The sequence below is a fragment of the Pangasianodon hypophthalmus genome, chromosome 6, assembly GCF_027358585.1.
Source record: "Pangasianodon hypophthalmus isolate fPanHyp1 chromosome 6, fPanHyp1.pri, whole genome shotgun sequence".
Lineage (NCBI taxonomy): Eukaryota > Metazoa > Chordata > Actinopteri > Siluriformes > Pangasiidae > Pangasianodon > Pangasianodon hypophthalmus.
In genome coordinates, this window is record NC_069715.1 from 14,693,152 (window position 1) to 14,719,574 (window position 26,423).

Below are 26,423 nucleotides of genomic sequence, written 5' to 3' on the forward strand. Positions count from 1 at the left end.
ACCTTTCTGGCAGTGGCTGGAAGTCCAGCAGCGGTAGCTGTAATTGTCATTAAAGCTGGTCCTGAAGCACTGAGGATTGTCCTCCATAATGCCAGGGCACACATCGCCACACTCTTTGGACAGCTTGTTTAAAGCAACGTAGTTATTAAACTCTGCATCCATAATGAGCGACCAGTCCACCGAGTCGAGATAGCACAGCTCTGGGTTCTTCTCGATCCTAATGGCCCCTCGCGTGATGTTCCTCAAGTTGTACAGGCCGATGTCTTTTAGGCTGGTCATCTCAAAGATTACCAGGGCGTAGTTGTAGAAGAGGTTGCGTCCTCGGATGACACTGAGGTTGGGGAAGAGCGTGCTGAGGCTCTCAAGGCCGGCTACGCGGAACAGGAGTAGGTAGTCTGTGACCATGGTGAGCTTGGGGAAGCTAAGCATGCGAAACTCCTGATGAGGGTTGTGGTTTTTATCTCCTATGAGGAGGATCTGCAGGTAGCCCTCCACCACCGTGCAGTTCTCCAGCTTCTTGAACTCACTGATGTCATTGCGGATATCAATGTGAGGACCACAGACTGTTGGAAAATAAGAGAGAACACAGTCAGATATTTGAAATTGGAAGAAATCTGGATATGATTATTGGCATTATTATTGCTATTTAGGATCTCACAGATTCAAATACTTAATTATAATTTTCTGCCATATTTAAAAAGCTAGGTTTTGCACAAGAGTTGGCGCTGGTCAAAAGGACAACAGTAAAAGTCGCATATAAATATTAATACAGTTAGTTCTGGTCCACTAATTTCATTGGACAAGCGGCGTACCAAGAGTGCTTATATTTAGTATGACCACACTGGAAGGTTTCACTGTGTCTATCACTCTGCTTGTCTGTGTTCCCACTGAAACGGTTACTACAGTAGAGTTAGTGACATCATCAGAAGACATGGCAAACAATACATTTTTCATGAATATAACTTCTGACTTTAAGTATGAAAGCTCGTCAGCTGAAGATGAAAAGGAAGAAGGGAAGCCAATTTCACCAGATTCACCTTTAACAGGAATGTACACATCAATGTGAAAATGTGATCTAGCTAGCCAGCTAGCCGAACGGCTATCAGTGGGTGTTGCTTCTTCGAGATCTATTTCCATTCGAGGAGCATATAAACAAAATAAACAAATTATTTGACTATACTGTGTCTGAAATATCAGTTACTCAATATTAATTTCTTATTTATAAAACTGTTGTATAAAAGCAATAATGCACTCGCAATCATGCTGTCAGACTGAATATCAGCACGGCTGCGATTACCTGCAGGCTCGTGCCTGCAGCCGAATCATAGCCGTGCCGATATTCAGTATAACCACACTGTTGCTCATGCAATATTGCTTAAATATATCCCACTGCACAGATCCACACTTTGTTCACACTGCACACAAAGGGGCATTATAGCTTTTGTTCCTCTTTCTTATGAAGTGGTGCCAACACACAGAGTCAGCTAAGGCAAGCCCAGTGTGGCAACTCAATGTGTCGGAAAAAAACAGGCATTTATGTGGAGACTCATGTTCTCTGTATAGTTTTGTGGGATACGGGATCCAAGAATCTTCTAAAAAATGTTTTTCACCCCAAATGACCCCAGTGTTTAAAAAGGCCATCCATGTCTATGAGCCACACAAATGCAACCTGTATTCAGAGCCAGAGTGTTCTTGGTCATCCACTCTCTCCTTCACACAAAAAGCCACAAACAAAACCATTTATGTTTTATTTTGGAGAATTATATCTGCTTTATGTGATGTTGGCAGCATCTCTCAGCATCCCAACAGCTAGTTAAAGCAGTGACTAGCAGTCATATAGCAGTCTTGGTGGACAGTCAAGCCAGTGTGTGGCCAAAAGCTCCCAAAATTTATATTAGACAAACAGGCTGTGATATTGTCCAAATTCTGCTTGGTTTTGTGTTAGAAGTCATGGACTGAGCAGTACAGGCTTTACCTTAACCAATGGAGATTATAAAACCACAATCGCAAAAGGTCAGATGATATAAATAACATGCTACTGGCTAAAACAAAAGAACGAACATACACCAAAACAAAAACAACTTCATAAATGTGACTCTTCAGAGAACATATCTGTCTTCTGGAACTCAACGGACACTCGAAATACCTGAATAAGTGCACTCACTGAGCTTTTTTATGTTCCTGGCAAGCCTTAGGTCGCTCTGTCTCAGACAGCCAGCGTCATGCATCACTTCCAAACAGCCAAAACACTATCTTACAACAACATAATGTCCTCAACAATACAGCAGCATTAAAACAGAGGGCAAATCTGCACGTAGTCCAAACAGGTCAAGATCTTTTATCTGGTGTCTTTTCCTGCTGTGTTATTTTCTCTTGAGGAAAAATCTCAGTGAAAAACACACACATCTGAGAAGCGAACAAACCACCAAGACACCCTGCCAAGAACGTGAATCTGATTTGACGTTCCTCATTCACCCAGCTTGCCCAAAATAGTGAGCACATTGTTTATTAAGCTCCTGTCAGCCTAGTAGGGGCATCCAAATTTAGAACGGAAATGACTGCTCCATGAGAAAATAGTATTTGTTTCTGCTATCACTGCATGGCCGTGCTCGGGAGCCAGGGAGTTGTATGTCCCCTTTGTTTCATCCTTGGATTTTTTTTTTTTGTTCTCTCTTTCTCTTCCTGCTGCCAGAGAGGAGGAGGAGGGCTGGATTGGCATAAACACAAAGACTAATTTGTTTGTTGGTAAAGAGAAACTCTGCTCCTCAGTTCCTGATTCATTAATAAAATCAGACCAGCATTACATGAATGAAATGGCCCAGGAAGTGTAGCTGTTTATCTGTGCATGCAATTAATTAATCTAAACAATTCAGCTCTAACACATAAAATACCAATTATTGTCTTAGATGCACTGTTATATAGACATTTAACAAATGTCTCTGTATTGGCAGGACTGTGCAAGCTGCCTGGAGCCAACTGACACAGCCATGTGCCCACCAGTTGACCTCTGCCGTGAATCCAACAGTGATCCGAGGCCTGTTTCCCAGCTCCCATTCCACTCCCATTCCACTTATGGAGATCCAGCTCTTCCGTAAACACACACCCAGCGAGAAATACATCTAAAGCCCCGTTCTCCTGGCCCATTCCACAAGGATTGCTTTGAATCCAGAGTGGACAATATCTTTGCATTTTTATAATACCCGACTATTGGATACTGGTTATTATAAAAACTATTCCAGACTTTTCTTTTCCCCTTTTATCCCACTATGTTTTAGGCACTCACCTGGATCTGTTTGTGGGATGTTTTAAGCACTGTAAATATAATAGAATGAGTGATGGAGTCAAAAAACATCAACAAGAGTCATTACTTCTTTTTTATTTCAACCCCTCAAACTCTCAAGACCAGTCGAGAGTCCTCACTCTTCTAACTACAAACATTTCCTATTACTTCCACTGTAGTTACGGAATAATTTGTAGTAGTTATTTAAAATGCTCTAAAATGAAAAAAAAACTAACACATTTTTATTTTTTAGGAATTTAAGGAGTTGTTTCAATAAGCACTTTTAAGGGATTGTGAAGTTGTAAACAGTAACTGCAGATCGTCAGTGTATAAATGCTAACTGAACCAAAATTATTGCTATTCTGAAGATTTGCTGATTTATTTCTTTGAACTTATTTGAGGTTATGGGAACAGCCTAGAAACCGATCTCACACAATGTATCATCAGCGTTTATTACTCACCAGTAAACACATACTGGGATATATATGTGATATAAATCATTTAACAATGTTTCTGAAAGCACAAATGTCACATTTAAGCAGACTTTCTTATTTTTAATTACAGTACGTTCCTAAATCAAGTTGTTCCCAGGCCCAGGAACTCAAAAGGTGCAGGCTTACAGAAAATAATAAATAATAATTCTAATAAAAAATGTAAGAAATAATTCACTAAAATGTGACAATTTTAGTAATACATTTTTATCCAAGTATCTTAATGTTGTAATTCTTGGAGGCCAGTTAGCTAAAAACAAAAAATCCTCTTGTCGCTCTCATGCATTGGCCATCAGACTCACATATTAGGACCAGACCTCACAATCTCACAGCAAAACTTTCAAATCTAACCTTGAAATCTCAAATCTCATTGCAAAAAAAGTCAGGCTAATTTTAAAAGCATACTAACCTATACTATATGTGTATTGCGTTGATTTTATGTGATTTGTTGCTGGGTTGATAACATATAAGATCTGAAATCTAACTGGCTGAGCCTTCTCCTATTTTTGCATAGATCAGCCAATGAGACGTGCCGGTGGCTCCTGTAGTTGGTGAAAAAAAGTGAAAATTTAGTGGTGGCCATTTATATAATATGAAATTCAACGCCGAATGGCTAATGTTATCTCCAGATTATAGATGCACTCACCGAGATAACCTGGATATCTACAGACTTTCTTCTGACATTTGCAAAAGGTCTCTTAGCTGTGCTCTCCAAAGACGAACAAACATCACATCAATGGCACGGAGCACAGCCAGAAATAGAGGACGATGGCAGGTATGGTGTACTTGCAAATCTTTTTTTTGTGAATATTAGAGGGTTTATTAGACGTAAGTAAACTGCTCTAGTTTTTGTTGTGCAGCTAATAAACTTTATATAGTTGACCACTCTATGCTCTGCCACATGAAAGACATCTTACACTTATATGCTGGGACTACATCATAGTGTGCTGTGGCAGAGAATAGGGCCTTTCGCAACCACGGGAACCTTTTCATAGTACCTGAACTAATTGTGGAACTACTTTTTGGCGTTTTCGCACCTCCGGAACTGGGTGCGATTTTAGTACCAGACTGCCTTTTTCGAGAACCAGATTAGCTCCTACTCCGGAGCAGGGTCTAACCAGCACAACTGGTACTATCCGTGACGTAAGTAGACGTTGATTGGCCAAACGCGTATGAAAACGCCCTCACCTGCCGTGATTTAAAACGCCGTGTAAACATACTGTAGTGTCAGCTTATTTCGCAAGTATGGAGAACAGCGATAGATGGACGCGAGACACAACAAAAACACAGCTCCGATCACAGCGTCCTCCATCCTCCGGTTGTTTACATTGTTCTTCTTTGTTTGCATTGTTGAACGCCGCACACAAATGACGCCGCTGTCGACCGGCTTACATCACTTCCTAGTGCTGGTGCAAATGAAACCCTTTAAACGGTACTGGGAAATAGTTCGCGCAAAATCGCCCAGTACTTTAGTACTGTAAATTTAGTTCTGGAACTAAAGCGGTGCGAAAGGCCCTATTAATAGTACAGTGCGTTCTCTACCCACTGTGGATTTCTCTTTAACTATACAGAGTAACTGGAGTGCTAAAAGTAATGACAGTCACTTTAAAACTTAACAAGTAAAAAACACTGTAAAATATTTACTGACAAATTTACAGTAATTTCCTGGCACAGCATTGTTACCAGTGAAGTACATTTAGCAAATTTACAGCAAATAATTTTAAAACATATTTACAAACTACTGTAAATTGTATGTATCCAGTAATATACCATAAATCCAATCACTTCATTTGCATGACGCTTTTATCCAAATCAACTTACAGTTAAAGCAGGATGCAACTGAGCAGTTGAAGTTTAAGGGTCTTGCTCAAGGACCCGAAGGTGGCATGCTGGGATTTGAACTCATGACCTTCTGATCTGTGAATCGAAACCTTAACCACCTTAGCCACCACTTCCCTCAACTAGCATTCAATGATTCAAGCACCTCTAACCTTTGAATTAACTCAAACTAAAAGATGAATTTACGTGCTTTACTCAACCAAAGTTTTTACTAGCATATAAATCAAAGAGAGTTTGGGTTCATCCAAAATAGTCGCTAAAGTAAAGGGCACAAAAAGCGATCCAGAAATGTTCAGATTCTCGACAAAAAGAGAAACTTTACCATTATCATTCCTGCATTCGTTGTATTTTTGGGTAAACCAATTCACTGTTCTAATTGCCCATCATTTAAAAGACAATACTGTAAAATAATAAAAATGTAAATATTTGGTGTTAAATAAATACTGTAAATTTACAGCAATTTTTACAGTGAATTAGAGATGTGTGATAAGGCAATACATATCATAGGACGATAGAAAAGTGTCTATTTAAAGATATTTTCCTATATCATCATTAACACAAATGTTGCAAAAGCCACTTTTCAGCAGCTGATTTACATCACTAAGGTCAGAGCTAGAAGCTACTAGCGGTGTGCTGTAACTAAAATAAAAACAAGCATGGAGGAACATGACACAGAGCGACACTCCTCGCAACACTCCGACACAGAACAGGAATCAGCCCAACTAAACGATGACGAACATGTACCTAAAAAGGGAGGTACTTCTATCGTTTGAATTCCTGAAACCTGAAGTTGAATAGACTGTTTTAATATTTACTTTTTATAGTTTGTATTCATTTTGTTCCCATTTTGACAGTGTTATGTTTCTCTTGTTCTCATTTTTATTAGTTGTGTTCAATGTCACTTCCAAATAAAACAAGAAAAGAAAAAGTGGCTTTCACTGGTGTTTAGTTCACAGAATTATCAAAAAGCAGTCATGAACGCATGCAGTTATTTTGTATAGATAATTTTTTCATCGATTTCATCATTTCAAGACATACCCATATTGTCCATGTCGTGATATACGATTTTGTCCATATCGCCCAGCCCTACGCTTACTGTTAACGTATTTCAGACAAATATATATAAGTGTGTGTCAGTACAATTATTTTAGAGCTTTAGCAGTTTTGGTAGCCATTTTTAGTAAAATCTCACACACTGGAATATTCTGAACTTGAGAGGTACACGAAAACAATTTTTTCTGATTTCCTGAATTTGACATCGCTGAAAGCAGCAATAAGGTCAAAGCAAGGAAATCAATCTTTTTTTTTGTTTGGTGTATTCAGAGATACATGAGATAAGAAGCACAGCGTGCAACAGTATGTCCACACCCTCTCACACTCTTTCACTCTGCTCAACAGCAACATGAAGCAGCGGGGAATCTAATCATGGCATCGAAAGGCTGCGAGTAGCACCGTCCATTAGATCAGGCGTCTAGAGTCCACAGAGCTCGAAAAGAGCAAACAGAAACCCGGGCGTCTCTTCCTCTCAGCACGCTATTCACACCGCTGAGCAAACAGACATATCAGGAATCCAGCATCCACTGTTTGCGTTTGATAACCTGACCCTGGCCTTCCACAGGAATCTCTGAAGCAGGGGAGGCTACGAGGGTCTCTTCTGTGTGATCAGGCCGTAGTGCACCTGAGCAAACACGGCTTTTATAAAATGGTTCACAAGTACTTCTCGGGTGCTCAGGAAGAATGTTAGCGGAAATTCACAACTTCAACACATCTTGCCTGTTTCACGCCAATGCAAATACTGCCTACATGTCTTAAAGTTTTTAATCATCCAGGGTATCTTGTTTGTTTAATAGTAGTAAGTCATGATTAGCTTTAGTTTGCCACTCATTAAGGTGATTGGACTTGCACTGTAATATTAGGGTGCTTATACATATGCACCGTTTAATCCAATAGAATCAAAAGGTGGTGTATTTTCCACCTTGGTGCGCTTCTTTTAGGCAGGTGAGAATCACACTCGGTTGCACACCACCCTCTGACGTGATCTCAGTCCGGTTCCAAGTGAACTCTTGCATGGGTTGATTGCAGTAAGAAAGAGATTTGACTCTCTGCAGGAAGTGAATCCAACATGCTATGCATTTTGGGTTATGGACAGCATTTGATTGTAGAGCTTCTAAACTAACCCATGAAGTGCAAACTGAGCCAAAGGACAAATGTTCTGGATATTTAAAGCATTTTAAAAAAAACATAAAATAAACAGCTGGATGTGATACACAAAATGTTGTAAAGTAGTTATTTAAATAATTATCAGATTTTTTAATTTAGCTGGCTGTGTGCTCCAGGTGCTCAGGTGATTTTTGTGATTTCTGCGCATACTTGGCAAAGGTTTATCTTTTTGTCATCATGGATTTCTGACCAATGAATAAATGAGTTTTATGGGTACGTGTTCATATCTACATGCCCCTTAGCCAATACTTTTTTTTTACTTTCTGCTTCATTTAATTGTGTGTACAGTGTCACGCCAAACCAACCCAAATAGCAAATAAACCAAATTATAAATTTCACTCTGATGCCAACTTGGCAAACAGTCTAAGATGTGTGAAAGTGCCCTTAGGGAATTTAAGCCACTAAACCGAACTGATGAAGTCCCTTGAATAAGTGGATTCAAAATATTGCAATAAGCCACTTAAAATTTTCAAAATTTAAAAAATAAAATTACCAATTAAATACAGCTGCAGTAAGAACATTTCATCATGAATTAATTGTTAATTATTGTAATTGTAAGGTGTGAGAACTATACAATTCTTTTCTTTAAATATCAATATAAATATCAGAAGATAGTGGAAGAAATTATGAGCAAGAAGAAGAGAACATAACTGTCTAATCTAATACATCTAATAATATCTAACTTTTAATCTAATACAGAATCAGTATTTAAGTGTGGTATTTGTGTCGGTCTCTGGTCAGTTATTCGAGCCAGCACATTTCTAGTTGAATAATAAAAACAGCAGCGTTTATCATCCATTTGATCCAATTACAGCAAATGTTTTGCACTGGACTGCTCCCAAGGGATGATGGGATTGAGCAAACACCACTCTCACGTGGAGAGGCACGAAAGCATGGCTCTGGCTTCTGCCCAAAAGAGCTTGCACCTGCCACCTCAACTGTGCTTAATCCCCCCACATGCTGGAAGTCATCTGACCACTGGGCTTGTGCTACACTTCCCTTCAGTGGCCCTCACATCAAAAGCATGAGCTCATGTGTCAGAGTCCGGCTACAAACAACACCCGTTCCACCCCTTCTCTATCCACTGCTCTGTTCGCATTAACCCCGTCGCTAGACGAGAGACGAGACATCACACAAACCTGTCGCTCAAACCTTACGCTCTACACTCACCAGGGAAATATGGCTGCTGATAACACTAAACACTTTATCATATGGAATCAGAACTGCCTTGTTACAGATAAATGCACAAGTACTCAAAAATGCATTTTATAATTCATAAATAAACTCTCACTTTAAACAAATGAGAAGAACCTGTTTTTTTTTAACATGCCTGCACGTGTATATGAATACGCATTGCTTATACACTTATATGGATTTTCGGTGCCCAAGGGAAAAAGAAATAAATGTCAGTGTGTTTTGTTCCTCTCGTCCTTTTCAATTTCAATTTGCTATTATTTATTTCAATTTTCTATTATTAATTTAAATTTATTTTCTAGTTTACATTTCAATTTGTCATTCTTTTCAGTCCTTTGATATTTCCATTTGCCATGTTCATAAGGACTGAAAAATGAAATGATCAAAAGCAAATTAAAATACAAAATAAACTAATGGTAAAATCAAATGCACTGCTGAAACCTGGAAAATTGAAAAGTTGAAAATGGAACAAATTGCAGGCTGAAATGGAAAAAATTATACTGATAATAAATGTTTCTTTTTTCTTTTTTTTTGCACCAGAAATCCTGTATATACCTTATTTCAGCTGTCATTCCTTCTGTCAAATCCATAAACATATACTGATTAAAGCCAGTCTGTGCTGTGAGATCATCTTCATCCATAGATTTAAATGTACATGCAGTACGATTGGCTCAATAAAAATGCATGTGACTCTTGCACAATAGCTTCATAAATCGACTAAAAGTCCTATTATTTTAATAATTTTTCAATACAGTTATTAAGTAAATAATAATAACAATAATAATAATAATAGCTTTCGCATGAAACTGAAATTAAAATTATAATATGCCAAGTTTAAATTGTCAATATCACAGTCATTATTCTTTTAATAATATTTAAAATGTCCATAATTATATAAATATTATAGAAATATTTATATAATGTCCATAATAATACTGTAGTTACTAAATATACAGATGGGTGACAAATTAAAGGAAAAATTGGTGGCTCTGTTTTGCTGTGCATTTTGCTGACGTGGTTTGGGTTCAGCTGTCCCCTTAGAGAGAGAAGGGTCACTGCAAATCAATACACAGTTATTCTGACTGATGAATCATTTCTATCCCGATAGGACTGGTCTCTTCCAGTATGATAATGCCCCCATCCTCGCGGCACGAAGGCTCACTGAATGGTTTGATGAGTATGAAAATAACGTACACTTCCAGAGACTTGCTGGATCAATGCCAAGCCACACTGAAGCTGTTTTGGAGGCTTGTGGTGGCCCAACACCTTACTATTTTCCTTATAATTTGTCCTTTAATTTGTCCCTCGTCTGTATACTGTGTAACTGAACACCACTGCATGCATATACATATCACATACATGCAAACTCGTACTTATAGGTTGAGGCAAAGCGAAATTACACGTTTCCTATTCATTTACAATGACAGGCTCAACCCTAAGAATGCATCAACCATGTGCCCCCTCCGAGTGAAAAAATTCTCAACTTTCGTTGTTCTCAAATGAGAATCTCATCTGCTTGACTAGCATTTCCAGCAAGCTAACTTTGGCTAGAAATCTTAACTGGCTCAAATAAATAAAGCAGGAAATGAGCTCATGATGGGGTGAATCTTAGGCGGTCTATAAAACACCATCAAGGACAGAACGTATCTAGTTAGCATGCACTTGTGCTCATTCTGTTTACATGAATACACTATATCAAAGCTACAATGAGTATAGCGACTAGCGAGCTAAGTTAAATCACTTGCAGGTTTGACTGACTTATTCATAAATCTGAGTTCATCCAGTCACGTGTGCGAAATAATAGATACGTTCATATTTTGCTGAAACAATACACAAAAGCACCGTCTTCACACAGGAACACTTTTAAAAGCAGTTAGGTCGATTTCTACATAGTGCCTAATAGAACTCCACTTGAGATTCAGCTATAGAAAAAGAGTGACTGATATGTGCCTGTTTGTAATTATTTCTTACTTATATTCAAGATCATACTTTCTTCTGTTTTATATTTAATTGAAAAACTGATACCTAGTTTTTAAAAATCTTAAAAATGTACAGTATGCCACTAAGTCATTAAGACAAAAAGTTCTACGTTAGGCAACTAGATATAGAATGGAATCATAAACTATGATCATTTTTCAGGGCTTAAATATGATACGTACTAAACAGTTCACCACTTCTGTAGTCAGCAGTACTCTAACACAAACACAGCAGTGAGTCAGCATGTAAAAATGAAGCCTGTCCTCACAGTCAGCTATGCTGCACTATAGAAAACAATGAAACACGTGAGGAGTTGCTCATTTTGGCCCATTAGGCTAAATTACTCTCCTTCTATCCGATGGTGTAAGCGTGGCTCCTAGATTACTCACAAGTAGATAATATGATGTCCCTGTTTAAATTAAGAGCTGTAAAGCTCATCTAGTTGCTCAGTGGAGACGCTCTGCCCGCTGCAACCACTCTGAAGGCACAAACTAGCACAGTGACACAGATTCGGTGACTCACACGCTGCCCTGGTGTGCAGTCAGAGCAAGTACAAATGCTCCCCCATGTCCCACCCTCACTGCTACCCCCCTCAGCAGAGGCAGAATGAAGAGGAGAGAGAGAGAGGGAGAGAGAGAGAGAGAGAGAAAGAGTGTGTCTGACAGTCTGGCCAATGCAGAGTGTGTGAGTCATAAGAGCAGAGGCCCACACTGTCTCAGTCACGAGCAGCAAAAACAGAACGAGAGCCCAGAACTGCACAGCTCAAGGTAGACAAAAGGTCTGGAGAGAAAGAAGAAAAACACTCTGCCTTCACAATGTGTCACTTTGGTGACAGCCATTTCTGCCCATATTTTCAACCGCAGTGGCTACAGATGAAACCATAGCACAATGACTGCCTGTACGGCATTTCAGAACCCAGTGATTAGACCATCTGAAATAAATGTCCAGTAGAACAGAACACAAGCTTTCGATCTCGCCTCTCATCCACAGCGAGTTCAAAATTCCAGCTAAGGAGTCAGAGTGTCAAACTAATGACTAATCCTGAAGCACGGCAGAGAGATTTTTCTTTAAATACTGTGTGTGTCAGAGTCTGACAGCAGCCTGGGTGCCGACTCACAAGTCAAGCAGCCCGGCAGGCCAGAGACCGCCTGCGAGAACGGCAAAGCCCGGCAAAACAGTCCACAAACTCCCCACTCTTCTGATCAACAAAACCCTGTCTGTTTCCCCTGGCCATGTATTTTTACATGTTCTATTTTCAAATCCCTGAGTTTCTCCTCTCCCTCTCAGTTGATGAACCGTGGAGTCTTGTTTGCCATACAGTTGGGAAAAAAGGCATGGAAAGTTTGCTGCGGTTAAACTTAAAAGGGGGCTAAATTACATTTTACTAGTCTGACCAGATTATTAAAATGAACAGTATGAAAAAGTTTATGAGACCGATGAGGACTTTCTAATGGAGCACAGCCATTAATTTAGCCTTGAATATTTCAAGGCCAATTTTACTCGACATGGGTGTGAATATTTGGAGAAAAGAAGACTACAGCGGAAGCCTCGGTGATTAACCCTGGCAGCCTCTTAAATAAAAAAACACACTAATGATCTGCTTGTCTCAAAATACACTTTTGTTACCAATTATATACACAGTTATTGATCTGTAACAGTCCAAGCATATAGCTAAGCAGTTGAGGAACCTTGGCCAAGGATCTAACCGTAGGTGAAGTTGAAATCACAACCTTCCTCACTCACTCACTCACTCACTCAATTTTCAGTAACTGCTTTATCCTGGTCAGGTTAATTTGCTCTGATAAATTGCCCTTTGGTGTGAACGAGTATGTGAATGTGTACGTATGGCGGCTTTCAATGGATTGGCGTCCCAGGATAGGCTCCGGATCCACCACCATCCTATCACCAGAACTGAAACGTAACTCCTCAGATATCACTGCCATCATGTGATTGGTACATTACAGGACATTAATTGCAACCACGCTCCCTCTGTTAGGTCCTTCAGCAAGACTTTTAACCCTCAGATTATATCCTGTCCCAACTGTACGTCACTTTGGATAACAGCATCACGTAAATGCAGATTATTATTAAAATACAGAACTGGTTTCTGAATGGCCAATAAACAATACAAGAAATTATTTTTGCTATATTATTTTAAGTGTTAAGTGTTGCAACTTTCTTAAAATAACAAAGGAAAATTAGAGACAAATAGAATATCCTAACAGACTGTAATCTTTCAGTGTTTAGGTCTGAGGGAAAAAATTTTAATTAATGAAGTTTAGAAGAGCAAAATGGTCTCATGACCTGCCAGCCTTGTCCTCCTGTCTGTAGTCCATTAAATCAAACCATATACATGTACTGATTAAAGCCAGGCTGTGCGGAAATCGTTCAGCGTTCATAGGCTTAAATGCAGATGTGATATGACTGATGCAGTAAAAATGCATTTTGAATATGAAAAATCAATCAAAACAAAAAAATGCAATTAATTCAACATGTATTATTGATTAATAATACTTCAATCGACTTAATAAATAACAGAATAATTTTTTTTATTTAAAAAAGCAATTTTATGTACATTAAATTACAGGGCATCTAAGTGTCTGGCATAAACTTTGAAATAGCTGCATAGTTTAGGTGTCACCTAAGCTTTGTTTTTCAGTCAGTCGCAAACACGTATCTGGGCTCAGATTCTGGAACGAACACTAGTTCCCGAAAAAACACACCTTTCCGCAATCAAAAAAACGAAAAAAAAATCCACCATAACCTCACAAACAGACTATCACATTTCAAAAGAAGAAACTGTAAAACTACAAAGTAATCCAATACTGGTACATCTGTGGTCTACATTCGCAGAACATTTACAGCATCTAAAGCTGACTCATTAAAAAGAATGCTCCTAGCTTCCAGTATTTTTTTCCATTTCAACGTAGAAACCAGTTCTGCTAGTTCTTTAAATGTGACATTATTTTCTATACTGGTTTAAAACTATCTAAAGGTATAACTACAGCCATTTTCAGACAGTATAAGTTTCTTAGAATAGTCTGTTCTAAAATATTCTTTAGGATACAACTTTGAATCCAGGCAGGATTAACATGCGACAAGCGAGTTTCTAGCAAGATTCTTTTCGCATAAACCTTGATTATCATTATCATTCATTCATCTTTAGTAAGCGCTTTATCCGGGTTAAAGTCGCAGTGACTCTGGAGCCCATCTTGGGAACACAAGGTGCGAGGTGGGAATACACACTGGATGAAATGCCAGTTCATCGCAAGGCGCTATACATGCACATTCACACTCTTTCACACCTAGGGGCGATTTCGAGTAGCCAATCCACCTAGCGGCATGTTTCTGAGAGGACACAGAAACACCGCACAGACAGTAACCCGAGCTCAGGATTGAAGCAATGCTATCCGTTGGGCCGAACTACATGAATTAGAAATTATGGCATGAAATTGTGGCATATGTGAATATCACGTGAGACCAGCTGTAGTTTTCAATAGCCAGTTTGCTCTGTTTCTTTGTCCTTCTAACATTCTCCCAGTGAGGACCGTATGAAGTAAAATGCAAGTGATATAACACAAAACAAGTTCTTTTGCCAAAAGTATTTAAACATTCTTCAGGTACATGCTGAAAGCCAAATAACATGGTACGAAACAGCAAACAACAACAACAACAACAACAAAACATTTTCCAGCACAACAGAAATCTTTTTTAGGCAAAGCAATCCAGCCTACTTAACCTGATGAAGTGAAGCATAACCCACTTAAAAACTGCCTTTGCAATGCAAAACTTCTCAACAAAAACTCAGTACAGGATGCTTAGTTTCTCTTATAAACACTCTACAGTCTGGAATTACACTAAAGCAAGACTAACTCATTTTATATGCTCTGGTGAAGATGATTTATACACCACATCTTCCAGAAAAGACTTATTTTCTGTTAATTATGCTTGTATAAGGTGTAGCCTATCACACACTAAAACACTCGAGTAGCCAAGAGCCGCCTATGTGTGTGCAGCAGAATGTGAAATGGCTCCATGGTCTTTGTAGTTCTGCTTCACTTTCGTGTAGAGTCTGCTTCAGTGTTCACAGTGGAGTTCTCCGCTCCAGTTCAAGACACACGTTTTAACCTGCTCCTGATACACCTGATCTAACTCGATCATTTGCTCACGACCCGGATCGAGTGTGTCGGCAGTAAAGAAGCCCTGAAGCTCTGCAGGACAGCGGGTCTCCTGGACTGGTGATGAAAACTCCAGGTCTACTCTAACCCAGTGAGAGCGGTGAATACCTGGTACAGGTGTGTTTACAGCAAAAACATGACCCGTCTGCCATGAAGTCTGCCATCAGCAATTTGTGGTAGACTGGTTACTGTATCAGTAGTCTTGAGATGCTATTCATGCCTACACATGAGCTAGTCTGGAGGGTATGATGCACTGAAAAACAAGCAATCAGAGTACTACAGGGGGAGTGAAGTGGCTGAAACTGAATGCACCATCAGCACAGTGACTGAGAGGAACAGGACCTGCATCCTACAACCAGGCCTAGCCAAACACTCAGCCATACCCCACATGCCCTGGATGCACCTCTTAATAAAAAATCACGTTTGTCCTTATGAAAATACACACAGATCTGTTAAAAAAAATCCCCGTTAGGAATAGGATGAAGCACACTTACTCTCTCCAGGCTGTCCGCTGGCGGTCTGGCGCATCGTGCACACACACAGCACCAGACCCCACAAGAAGGTCGGAATATTCCTCGTTGTTCCTGATCTCATTCCTGTCGCAGTCCGTGCTTTTCTGCCCAACAGAAACGCCTTGTTCCACATATATAACATAAACCAGTCCACCGAGAGCACCCGAAAGCAGCTCCGAATCGTCCTTTATATTCACTTAGACTCGGGAAAAACAAATCCGCGTTTTCCGTCGCGCTGAAACAAGATCAACAGAGCTGCAAATGAAATCTTCCTGCTGAGCAAACATTCAGATCAGTGCAGACGTGTTATTCCTGCCAACCACTGGGACATGCGAAGCGTCTCGAGCCATGCAGTTCACACGAACAACAATCCGCATCTTCAGCCTCCATTCCTCGAAGAGAGAGAGAGAGAGAGAGAGAGAGAGGGAGAGAGAGAGAGAAACAACAGAAGGAAAAAAAAGCAGCGCGAGCTAACTTCACAGTCAGCAGATGAAAATCTCTCTCATCCAGCACTAGAATGCCGTACTGGAAACGGAGCAGTTTGTTTTTTTTTTTATTTATTTTGTATTCTTCTTCTTCTCATTATTCACCCTCGGCCTAACTGCAGTGGATCCCGGGGACGTGTGAAGAGGAAACAACGAGCTGAGGGTTCAGCCGAGGATGACTTGGATAGGCTATGAATGAAAAACGTAGCCCTCCGTTCAATGAGCTTCCCAATAGGGCCACATCCAAAATATCCGCCAGGACAAAAATGGTTTCGACCAACTGCAGCTCCTCGCCTTCTCCCTCCCTCTCTCTCTCTCTCTCTCTCTCTTTCTCTCTCTCTCTCTCTCTCTCTCTCCGTCTGCGCTCGCTCTCACGACCTGGATTTTTCCTGCAGTACAAATAATCCCTTTTTAACACGGAGCTCTCGGCTTTGCGGATGATTTTCCACGTCGACTAAAATAATAGATTTTTGTTTTGGTTTGTTGTTGTTTTTTTTTTTTAATTGTACAGATTGGCGCTGAAGGTCTCTGCACTGGGCTGCACTGCAGCGGCCCAGACTCCTGTGATCTCTCTCTGCTGCTCCGAGGATCACCGCTGTAAACAACACTCACACACACACACACACACTCTCACACACACACATACACACGCGCGCACACACACACACACACACACACACACACACACACGGCACAAGCACGTAAGCGAGCAGGAAAAAACGGAGTGGAGTAGACATGGCCAGCGTGGGAATCCTCCATCAGTACATTTATACAGTCACACACCACTGGGCTTCATGAACACACCATCTCTGACCATCAAGACCAACAAGGGGGAGGGGAGGCCACTAATGTAATAGTCCTTTTTGGTTCTCTATGTAATAAATGTATAAGGCTATATATATATATATATATATATATATATATATAGAGAGAGAGAGAGAGAGAGAGAGAGAGAGTGTACTGTGCAAAAGTCTGAGGCACCCTTTTTTATTACGAACTTTGTTATAGATTTTTATTTTACGACTTCTACATTACTGATTCCGTACAAAAACATTTTATATTCCAAACATTAGTTTTCCAGCACAAAATTAAATGTTATAGAAAAATGTTTGTATGTCAGTAAAGAAAGCAGCATATTACATAAGAGACACTTTTCAGACAAAAAACATAATGAAGGCTGCTGGATTTTGCTGCAAAAATAAGAAGCGAGTTTGACAGTCAAAGTCTCCAGAAGAACTGTGGCTGCTTCTGCAAGATGCTCAGTAACACTTACAGCTCATTTCCTTATAAAACTGCACACACTGTACCTGAGACTACTATTTTTTTTAAAGTGAAGGATCGTCACACCAAATATTGACTTTGTTTCATTTATTACTGTTTACTGCTCTTTATAGTATTTTTTTTAATGTAGAAACATTTAGTTTCATTATTTTTGAAGGCATGTTTGCTCTACAGCATTTCTTTACATGTATGTGTATATATATGTGTGTGTGTGTGTGTATACACACAATACTGTGCAAAAGTCTTAGGCACATGTAAAGAAATGCTTTACAAGAAAGGACCAAAGTAACTACAGTAAGGTCAGCGTGTATTCACAATACACACACTTATTCTTAATCTTATCCCTAATATGCTGAACCCAGCTCCGTTAATGTTTCTTGTCTTGTCACATTGACAAAAATGCATTACATGACATGAATCACTTAAATGTTTGTATCCCTGGATATTACTGTCGGTCTTTAACATTTCTATCATAAAACAGTTGTCAAATGTTAAACTTTAGCTACTTAGCTTACATCTCTTTCACCACTCAAACTGAACTTCTGTGAGCATTAAAGCCCCGCCTTCTTTCATCTGATTGGTCATCTCAGTCATTTTGACATTGATGAGCTCCGCTAGACTGCCGAGACAGACCACCCTTAAAATCTTTTTTAACTTTTTGTGATTCTAACAACATACATAGTGGTGCATAACGGAGCGCTCAGAGCAACATAATGTAATATATCACATATATGGGTAATTTCTCCATATCTGATTATTGGGGGGACGTGGCCCCTCAGTGTCTGTGGTGGTTATGGCCCTGGGTCTCCACTGTGTACCACTAATTTTAATGCACATTTCATTCCACCATCCTTAAGCATGGTTTATAGGGCAGGGGGCCACGGTGGCTTGGGTGTTTAGCACGTTTGCCTCGCACCTCCACCCCATTCTCCCTGTGTTTCGGGGGTTTCCTCAAGGTTCTCCGGTTTCCTCCCCCAATCCAAAGACATGCGTTGTAGGCTGTATGGCATTTCCAAATTGTCCGTAGTGTGTGAGCGTGTGTGCGGTTGTGCCCTGCGATGGATTGGCACGCAGTCCAGTGTGTCCTCCGGCTTGTGCCCCGAGTCCCCTGGGATAGGCTCCAGGCTCCCCGCGACCCTGTGTAGGATAAGCGGTACAGAGGATGGAGGGATGGTTTACAGGGTAAACGAATCTCCTGTGGCATGGAGGGCCACGAGACTGAAAAACGAGCTAGTTTTCTGAAAACCTTCACTGGAGCTATTTTTGTATAAACTTGTAAACAAACCTGACAGACACACCCATTTCATTTCAAACCTGCTATGTGTTATTCTTTAAGGCTCATAAAACCTATAAAATGATAATAAGCTTAATGAAAGATCAATGCTGAGAAAACCTGCATGTCAATCCATTTGCTCATATAACAAGTAGATTAGGAAGGAATAAATAAGGAATTGTTTACTCTATCAACACAGGCTTATGAAATGTCGAGGACATTTATGTTTATAGTAGAGACATTTATGTATAAAGGAATATCCCTATCCCTGTAACTGTAACTGCTTTCACATGATGGTGATAGGGATGCGCCTTTACCATCACACTGATGTGAGCTATAACATGATGTAGAGATTTAATTCAAATCAGACAGGAATCAGAAATTTGGATTCATTCATTACGCGGGTTTCTCACATCAACTATCCAGACACTTAGTGTACGATACAGATGTTTCTGTAAATGCGTTTTCACAAGCTAAGCCACTGCTTTCCTACCTGTGCTCCGCGCCCCCAGTGGACACTCATGGTATTGCAGAAGCCAATATTTATTTACTTATTTATATTATATATTATAATATATTATAATAATATTATATATAATATTTATTTATTTATTTATTTGATAAGAATAATTTTAGCCAGATATAAATACTTGCATTTAAATATGCCTATTGAGGTTTTCAACTGTTATTGTTATTACACAAAATGTACATTTAAGCTGATGATTGATATGATGCAGATGGAAAATCTGTATGCACTGCTGAAAAAACAGTAGAAACCATCACCAAATTCTAATGTTTTCCACTACAAATACCATTACAAACCATCAGCTAACCATTAAAACCATTACCATTACCTGGTCCTTAATGGTATCCACTAGACATAACATGCCACCAACAGAAGGCAACAAATTACCATTAGACACCCACAGGGACTATTAGAGTTTCCATTAAAACCAGTACAATTCTCATTATAACCATTAAAACCATTACAAATTCTATGAGAGTTTCTATTGTGTTTTTTTTTCCAGCAGGGTGGAGTTGATTACCAATGTAAATGATTGTGTTACAGACTTCACCCTAAACTGAACAGCTTGTAGCATTGCACGCGAGTTGGCTCTAGAGAATTAGTAGGCGGCCATGCACCTTCTTGTTACCATTTATTATCACAAAACTAATCAAAAAAGATCTGTACCATTATGTTCGTGGCCCAAATCAGATCTGGTTGTGTTCACAACTACAACACAAGACCACAAGACCCTCACAAAAGTATATGGACAGTATGGGTATTATTATTTCAGTTACCACTAAATATGAAAATCTGGCCATCCTGTTTCTGATCTTGGCATCATTATAAAGTTTAGTTTTGGTGTCCCCTGTAGATTAGTCAGGAAATTGTACCATTCTATTTCTGATATGTTAAATACATGTTTATATGCTCACTAAATATCTAATACATGCATAATGCATAACATTTATGAAGGCTAAATTATAATGTAATGTAAAATGTAGTCAAGTAAATTGTTTAGGTTTTCAGTTCTTAGAATTTGACTAAAACTGAATGTTTTCACAGTGTTTAAAAATGGAGTAAAGTCCATGTACAGTACCTAGTAATGAAATTTCCCATGTTTCACAGATATCATAGACAGAAACATTATATACAGTAGAAAGCCACGCCAAGTGATTGTCTTCTTCTTTCAGTAACCACAACAACATTTTAGCTCCTAAACAAAAATAAAGGATTAGAGCAGGGCCCTCATTATCTAAGTTATGGGAAAAAAAACAAGTTAAGTTTCCAGAAAAACACACTCCCCAGGTGGCCCTGTCCTCTTGCATTTGTGAATACTTCATATGCCAGAAACAGATTCCTGAAAATCATAAGGCTGAAAACAGAGGCAACTTTAAAGCAAGAGGACATGATTAGAAATGACATATTCAAGCTGGGAGTGGTATGCTGTTTTGGTATGTGACACCGTAATTATTCTCTTTCTTGTTTTGCTCCATTTGTGCCTTTCAACTATTCAACTATGAGGATCGAGACCAATTTTAACATAACTTGCACACTGCTATCATGTCATACCATGCTATAATTCTATAATAAACAATTACTAAGATATTGCCCAGGTGCCATCTAAATGAAATGTTTATAACAGGACATTCATAAGACAAAATATATCTGTTTCTACTACATGTTCATATACTGTACATGTATATAATTAGGAACTGAGAATAATATTATAATTATCACACTTATATATATATATATATATATATATATATATATATATATATATATATATATGTATATTTCATTTCCCTTTTTCCTTGATCTTGAGATTACCCACAATAGCCTTGTGCATAGTAGCTACAGTAGCATTGTAAACAGTCTGTATGTATGTCATACCTATTGTATGTCCTTACAGATCTGTCTTTGGAGTTGCAAAGAGTTCAGAGTGACCTAGGCCTAGGTTATAGTCTTGTAATGTGAGAGAATTGAAGACATTCACATGCATTACACACAAAGAGTAACAGCACAAAGAAAATACAGATTTCAGGTGAAACACATATCTAGGAACAACATGGCATAAGCAGTTTGTTGTCGCTGTAGTACCTTTCAATTAACATTGGTGCAGGTGTTTTGTAACAGTAGACACACAGGCCATGCTTTTCTTCCACAACAATAGCTCTGATGGCATCAATGGCAAATAGCTTCAGTTGCTAAACAGATGGGTGACAGTTGATCCCTTAAGATCATAAAACCGCAGCTCAACAAAAACAAATTCAACAAGCCAAGCTCGCCTTTCCCTGTGAAAGGAATTCCAGAAATGTCGACAATTCCTCAGTGGGAAGTTGGTGGTTTATGTGTAATGGGACGTTGGAACCAAAAACTGAAGAAACTGAAAGAAGAGCATTTCAGAGTGTGCATCCATTTTTACTGTAAGACACCAGTGGCTATTAACCACAGCAACAAAGACTCCACAGCAAAAATACAATATATGTAATTGTACAACACACAGTCATATGTTAGTGTCTCTGCACCAAGTGCCAGCATTGTGGTTGGTTATTTGGATTCTTTTTATGGCACAATAAGGAAAAATGGAAAAAAAAAATCTACAAAGCTAAACTTGATGTGTCTCCATCAGTTTCTGTCCTGATGGAGACACATCAAGTATTATAACCCTGATTCCTGTACCACTGTCTTGTACATTTGAGTGTTTTCCCTGCTCTAACACACCCACTGCAACCCCAGAAGGGCTGTTCATTAGCTGTTTTGTTGAATCAGGTGTGTTAGAACAGAGAAAACACAAACATGGGCAGGTTAGGAGGTGCTCCAGGCTCAGGGTTGGGTATCTGAGCACTACCACAACAGCACAGACACACAACAAAGTAATGTGAGCTAGATCGCATCCCCAAACCCACAACATGTTTTCTGTAAATTAAGCAAATCCACAGAATGATCTCTTTGGGATTGACTCAATATAGCTGCCATCTAGTGGCTGCGAAGAAAACTACAACTACTCTCATTTTATTGACTGAATCTCTATCACTTTTGATTTTTTAAATAACTTTCAGTCAGTTTTATAAATGAATCTCGATATAAATCAATATTAATGATCAATTTCCCCTTCTATTAAGGCCAACCTCGTTCCAAAGGTTTCTGATAGTATAAATTTTATAATTTTGTTGTAAAGATTATTTCATATACACAAGTGAAAAGCAAGGGAAAACTAACATAGTTAATGTAGCTAGTGTGTGTGTGTATATATATATATATATATATATATATATATATATATATATATATATATATATATACACGTATATACATATATACATATATACTACACACACACACACACACACACACACACACATATATATATATATATATATATATATATATATATATATATATATATATATATATATATATATATATCTACAAGTCTCAAAACTGAAGACATATCAGTAAAGAGCATTTTCTTTACTTTTCCTCGCAAATTTCTTTTTCAAAATTGTGAACTGAACAATAAAGGAGAGATCTTGCCATTAATACGTTGTGACTTTATGTAGTTATTGTAAATAACTATAGAACTGAGATGTTCATTGTTTTCTATATTATATTTAGGGTAAAGTCAGGTATATCAGGACATCAGGTGAACTGGGATAGTTTAACTTAGCAGCATTTACTGGCCTGATAAGACAAAACATGTGTTAATAAGCCCTTGCCACAGAAGGAAGGAAAAATGACGTATGATTTGGCTAGGGTTTTTGTTTTGTTTTGTTTGTTTTTTGCTTATAAAATTTTTTGACTAATATATTCCACATATTTATTATGCACAAATACATAAAATATCCTACAGTAACAAAATAAACACAGTTTAAATCATGTGCAGATATTTATAAATGAATAATTTTCAAGGACAGAGGGGACAGTTGGGACAGTCTTAAATTAAAATAAGTGGAGAGAGAAAAAGGGAAGGGATGTAAGGGATATAACACCCACAGTGATGGTTTTAGGATGTGTTGATGGGCTTTAATTAGTGTGTTTATGAAGCATCTTAAGAATAAGGGGCTTACTTACTTACTTAGGCCTACTACTCAGCGTGCAGAGATTTTTTACTTAGTGTTCTAATAATTTTAGAGATTGTTGTTGATGTTTAATATTTTTAAATTGTCTGTCTTGCTGCTACTGCAAGAAATAAATATTAAAAATGTTACCTACCATTTAGTGGTGGGTTTTGCTGTGATTATTACTAATAGTGAATTTTAGATAAAATTATAAATGGATATGAATTTGGCAGATTTGGAAGATTTTCTAAACTGTTTTATTGTTATTATTGGTGTAAGAAATGAATTATAGAATGTTTCAATCAGTCCTGAAAAAATGGTAACCCATGCCTCTTTAGAATATGATATAACTGACAACCAACACTCTGAAAATTTCACAAATGTGTCGTGTATGGGTATTTGTTTTATTAATAGCAAGAAAGCTTATAGACAATTTGGAAATTCAAAAAGTGTCCCAATGTATCTAAATTCACCCAACATAAAATTATTTTCATTGAACAAACTTATACAAAACATACTTTGTATTCTAGGGAAAAGATGTTATGTACAGTAATTAATAATAACATGTAGATGTAAATTTCTCTAGTGTCTACATTTTAATAAGGAATCTTGGTGAGAGAGAGATGTCAGTCATGTGTGCTCATTAGAAGTACAGTTCAGCAAATCTAGTATTTTATTATATTTCTTAATAGCTATAAAAATTTGTCTCTCAGGCTTTGCTAGATCACTGTGGACGTCAATATACAGTGGATATAAAAAGTCTACACACCCTTGTTAAAGTGGCAGGTTTCTGTGATGTAAAAATAAAAAAAAACGAAACGAAACGAAACCAAGATAAATCATGTCAGAACCTTTTACCTTTATTGTGAAATTGCAACCTATAAATTGAAATGAATAACACTAAGAATCCTTCTAGAGGGAAAAGATTTTTTTTTTAAATTACGATAACCTGGTGGCGTAAGTGTGCACACCCCTAAACTGACACTTAGTTGAAGCACCTTTAGATTTTATCATGCCATTCAGTCATTTTGGGTAAGAGTCAATCAGTTTGGCACATCCTGACTTAGCAATATTTTGCCATTCTTCCTTACAAAAGCATTTTAACTGTCAAATTAGCTGGGCATCTCCTGTACACAGCCCTCTTCACATCACCCCACAGATTTTTGATTGGATTTAGATCTGGACTCTGGTTGGGCCATTCCAAAACCTTGATCTTGTTTCAGCGAAGCCATTCCTTTTTTGATTTGGAGGTGTCCTTCAAGTTGTTGTCATACTGAAAGATGAAATTCCTCTTCATCTTAAGTCTTTCTGGCAGAAGCCTTAAGGTTTTGTGCCACAATTGACTAGTATTTGGAGCTATTCGTTATTCCCTCCACCCTGATTAAAGCCCCAGTACCAGCTGGAAAAAAAAAAAAAAAGCAGCCCCAAAGCATGATTTTTTTTGTTGTTTGTTTGTTTGTTTGTTTGTTAGTTTTTGCATTAAAAAAAAAAACTTTTTTGGTATTATGGCCAAAAATTTTAACTTTGGACTCATCAGACTATAACACATTATTCCACATGGTTTTGGAAGATTGGATGCTTTTGTTTTGCAAACTTTAGCCAGGCTTGGATGATTTTTTTTTGGTTGAAAAAGGCTTCCGTCTTGCCACCCTACCCTGTAGCCCAGACATATGAAGAATTCAGGAGATTGTTGTCACATGTAGAGAGAGAGCAACTAGTACTTGCCAGAAATTGCTGCAATTCTTTTAATGTTGCTGTGGCCTCTTGGCAGCCTCCCTGACCAGATTTCTCCTGGTCTTCTCATCAATTTTAGAGGGAGGTCCTGCTTTTAGTAATATCACTGTTGTGCCATATTTTCTCCACTTGTTGATTATTGTCTTTACAGTGTTCCATGGTCTATCCAATGCCTTGTAACGCTCTCCTGATTGATATTTTTCAACAATGAAATATACCTGCTTTGTAAACTCTTTATAGATTTATAGATCCTATAGTGACAGCTGTACATGTGATTCCCAGTTATAAAAGGGTGTGCACACTTATGCAAGCTGGGTATTGGAAGTTTTTTGTTTTCCTTTTTTCCCCCTAAAACATTTCTGGTTGTTTGTCATTTTTTCACAAAGGTGAAAAGAGTCTGACTTAGTTTAGTTTATTTTACATCACAAAAACCTGCCATTTTAACAGGGGTGTGTAGACTTTTTATATCCACTGTAAAACTCAAGTTTGGTGTGTGTTCTATATGTTCCCTGGGATGCAAAAAATAACTCAGTTGCCATTATCTGGCCAGCAGTGGGAGACTCTTTTGAGCTGCACAAAAGAGAAAAAAATCTCCAGGTCTTCGGGTTCGAAATGCTTTTGACCTGTAATAAACGTGATTAAATGATTTTACTTATATATTATGTCTAATGTTTATATTTCACAAACAGAGAAACCATTAGAGAAATGTAAAGTTTAAAAAAATGTAATCATAAAACACTGACATAGAATAAAGAATAAATATAGAAAAAATTAAGGCGATATTAATAAAATATTTATTTTTAAAAAAAAAATCCCTTTACCCTCAATAACCCTAGCCAAATTTATTATTTTTTTAATAGGAATGGTTTGTTTGTTTTTATTGCAACAAACTACTAGGTTTAATCACAACCAAAAATAATTGACACATAAGTGTGTTAAATTATTGCAAGGCTTAAAATTTATATTAACTCATAAATTAGATGTAAAGGGTATATTTATCACCTAGATTGCCATATATCATTCGGTCATTTCTGTGACATCCTGTGAGAGTCCATGATTTGATTAAAATATCTTCTGGACTAAGACCAAATGCAAAGTTGATATGCAGTGCACTATGGCCCAACAGTTCTGAAGTTCATTTGGCACAACTGATGTTTTATGTGGTTAGTGCTGTGGTTATGTTTATTTTTAATCATTTATAGTAGATTTATAGATGGAGAATAAAAGGAGAATCTAGTCAAATAAGTGAACGGGTGCCCAACACCAGTTCTATGGACAACCAAGCAACCTTTAATAGGTTTAGATTTAATCTTTTTCCAAAGAGTGTAGCTATGACATGCCTCTGTTATTAAAAAAAAAAAAAAGACAAACTATGCCACTAAGTTAACTA

At 38.1% G+C, this 26,423-nt stretch overlaps 1 protein-coding gene across 2 annotated transcripts in view; it reads right to left on the bottom strand.

Moving 5' to 3' along the window:
- The window catches only part of igf1ra (insulin-like growth factor 1a receptor), a 95,907-nt gene extending 79,129 nt beyond the window's left edge, over positions 1-16,778 (bottom strand). For both annotated transcript variants that reach the window (XM_026927205.3, XM_026927204.3), the window contains exons 1-2: positions 15,674-16,778; positions 3-563 (exon numbers count right to left, since the gene is read on the bottom strand). In XM_026927205.3, coding sequence (XP_026783006.2) covers positions 3-563; positions 15,674-15,833 — 721 coding nt within the window. In that variant the 5' untranslated portion in view covers positions 15,834-16,778. The remainder of the gene's footprint in view (positions 1-2; positions 564-15,673) is intronic.
- Positions 16,779-26,423: the final 9,645 nt, after the last annotated feature.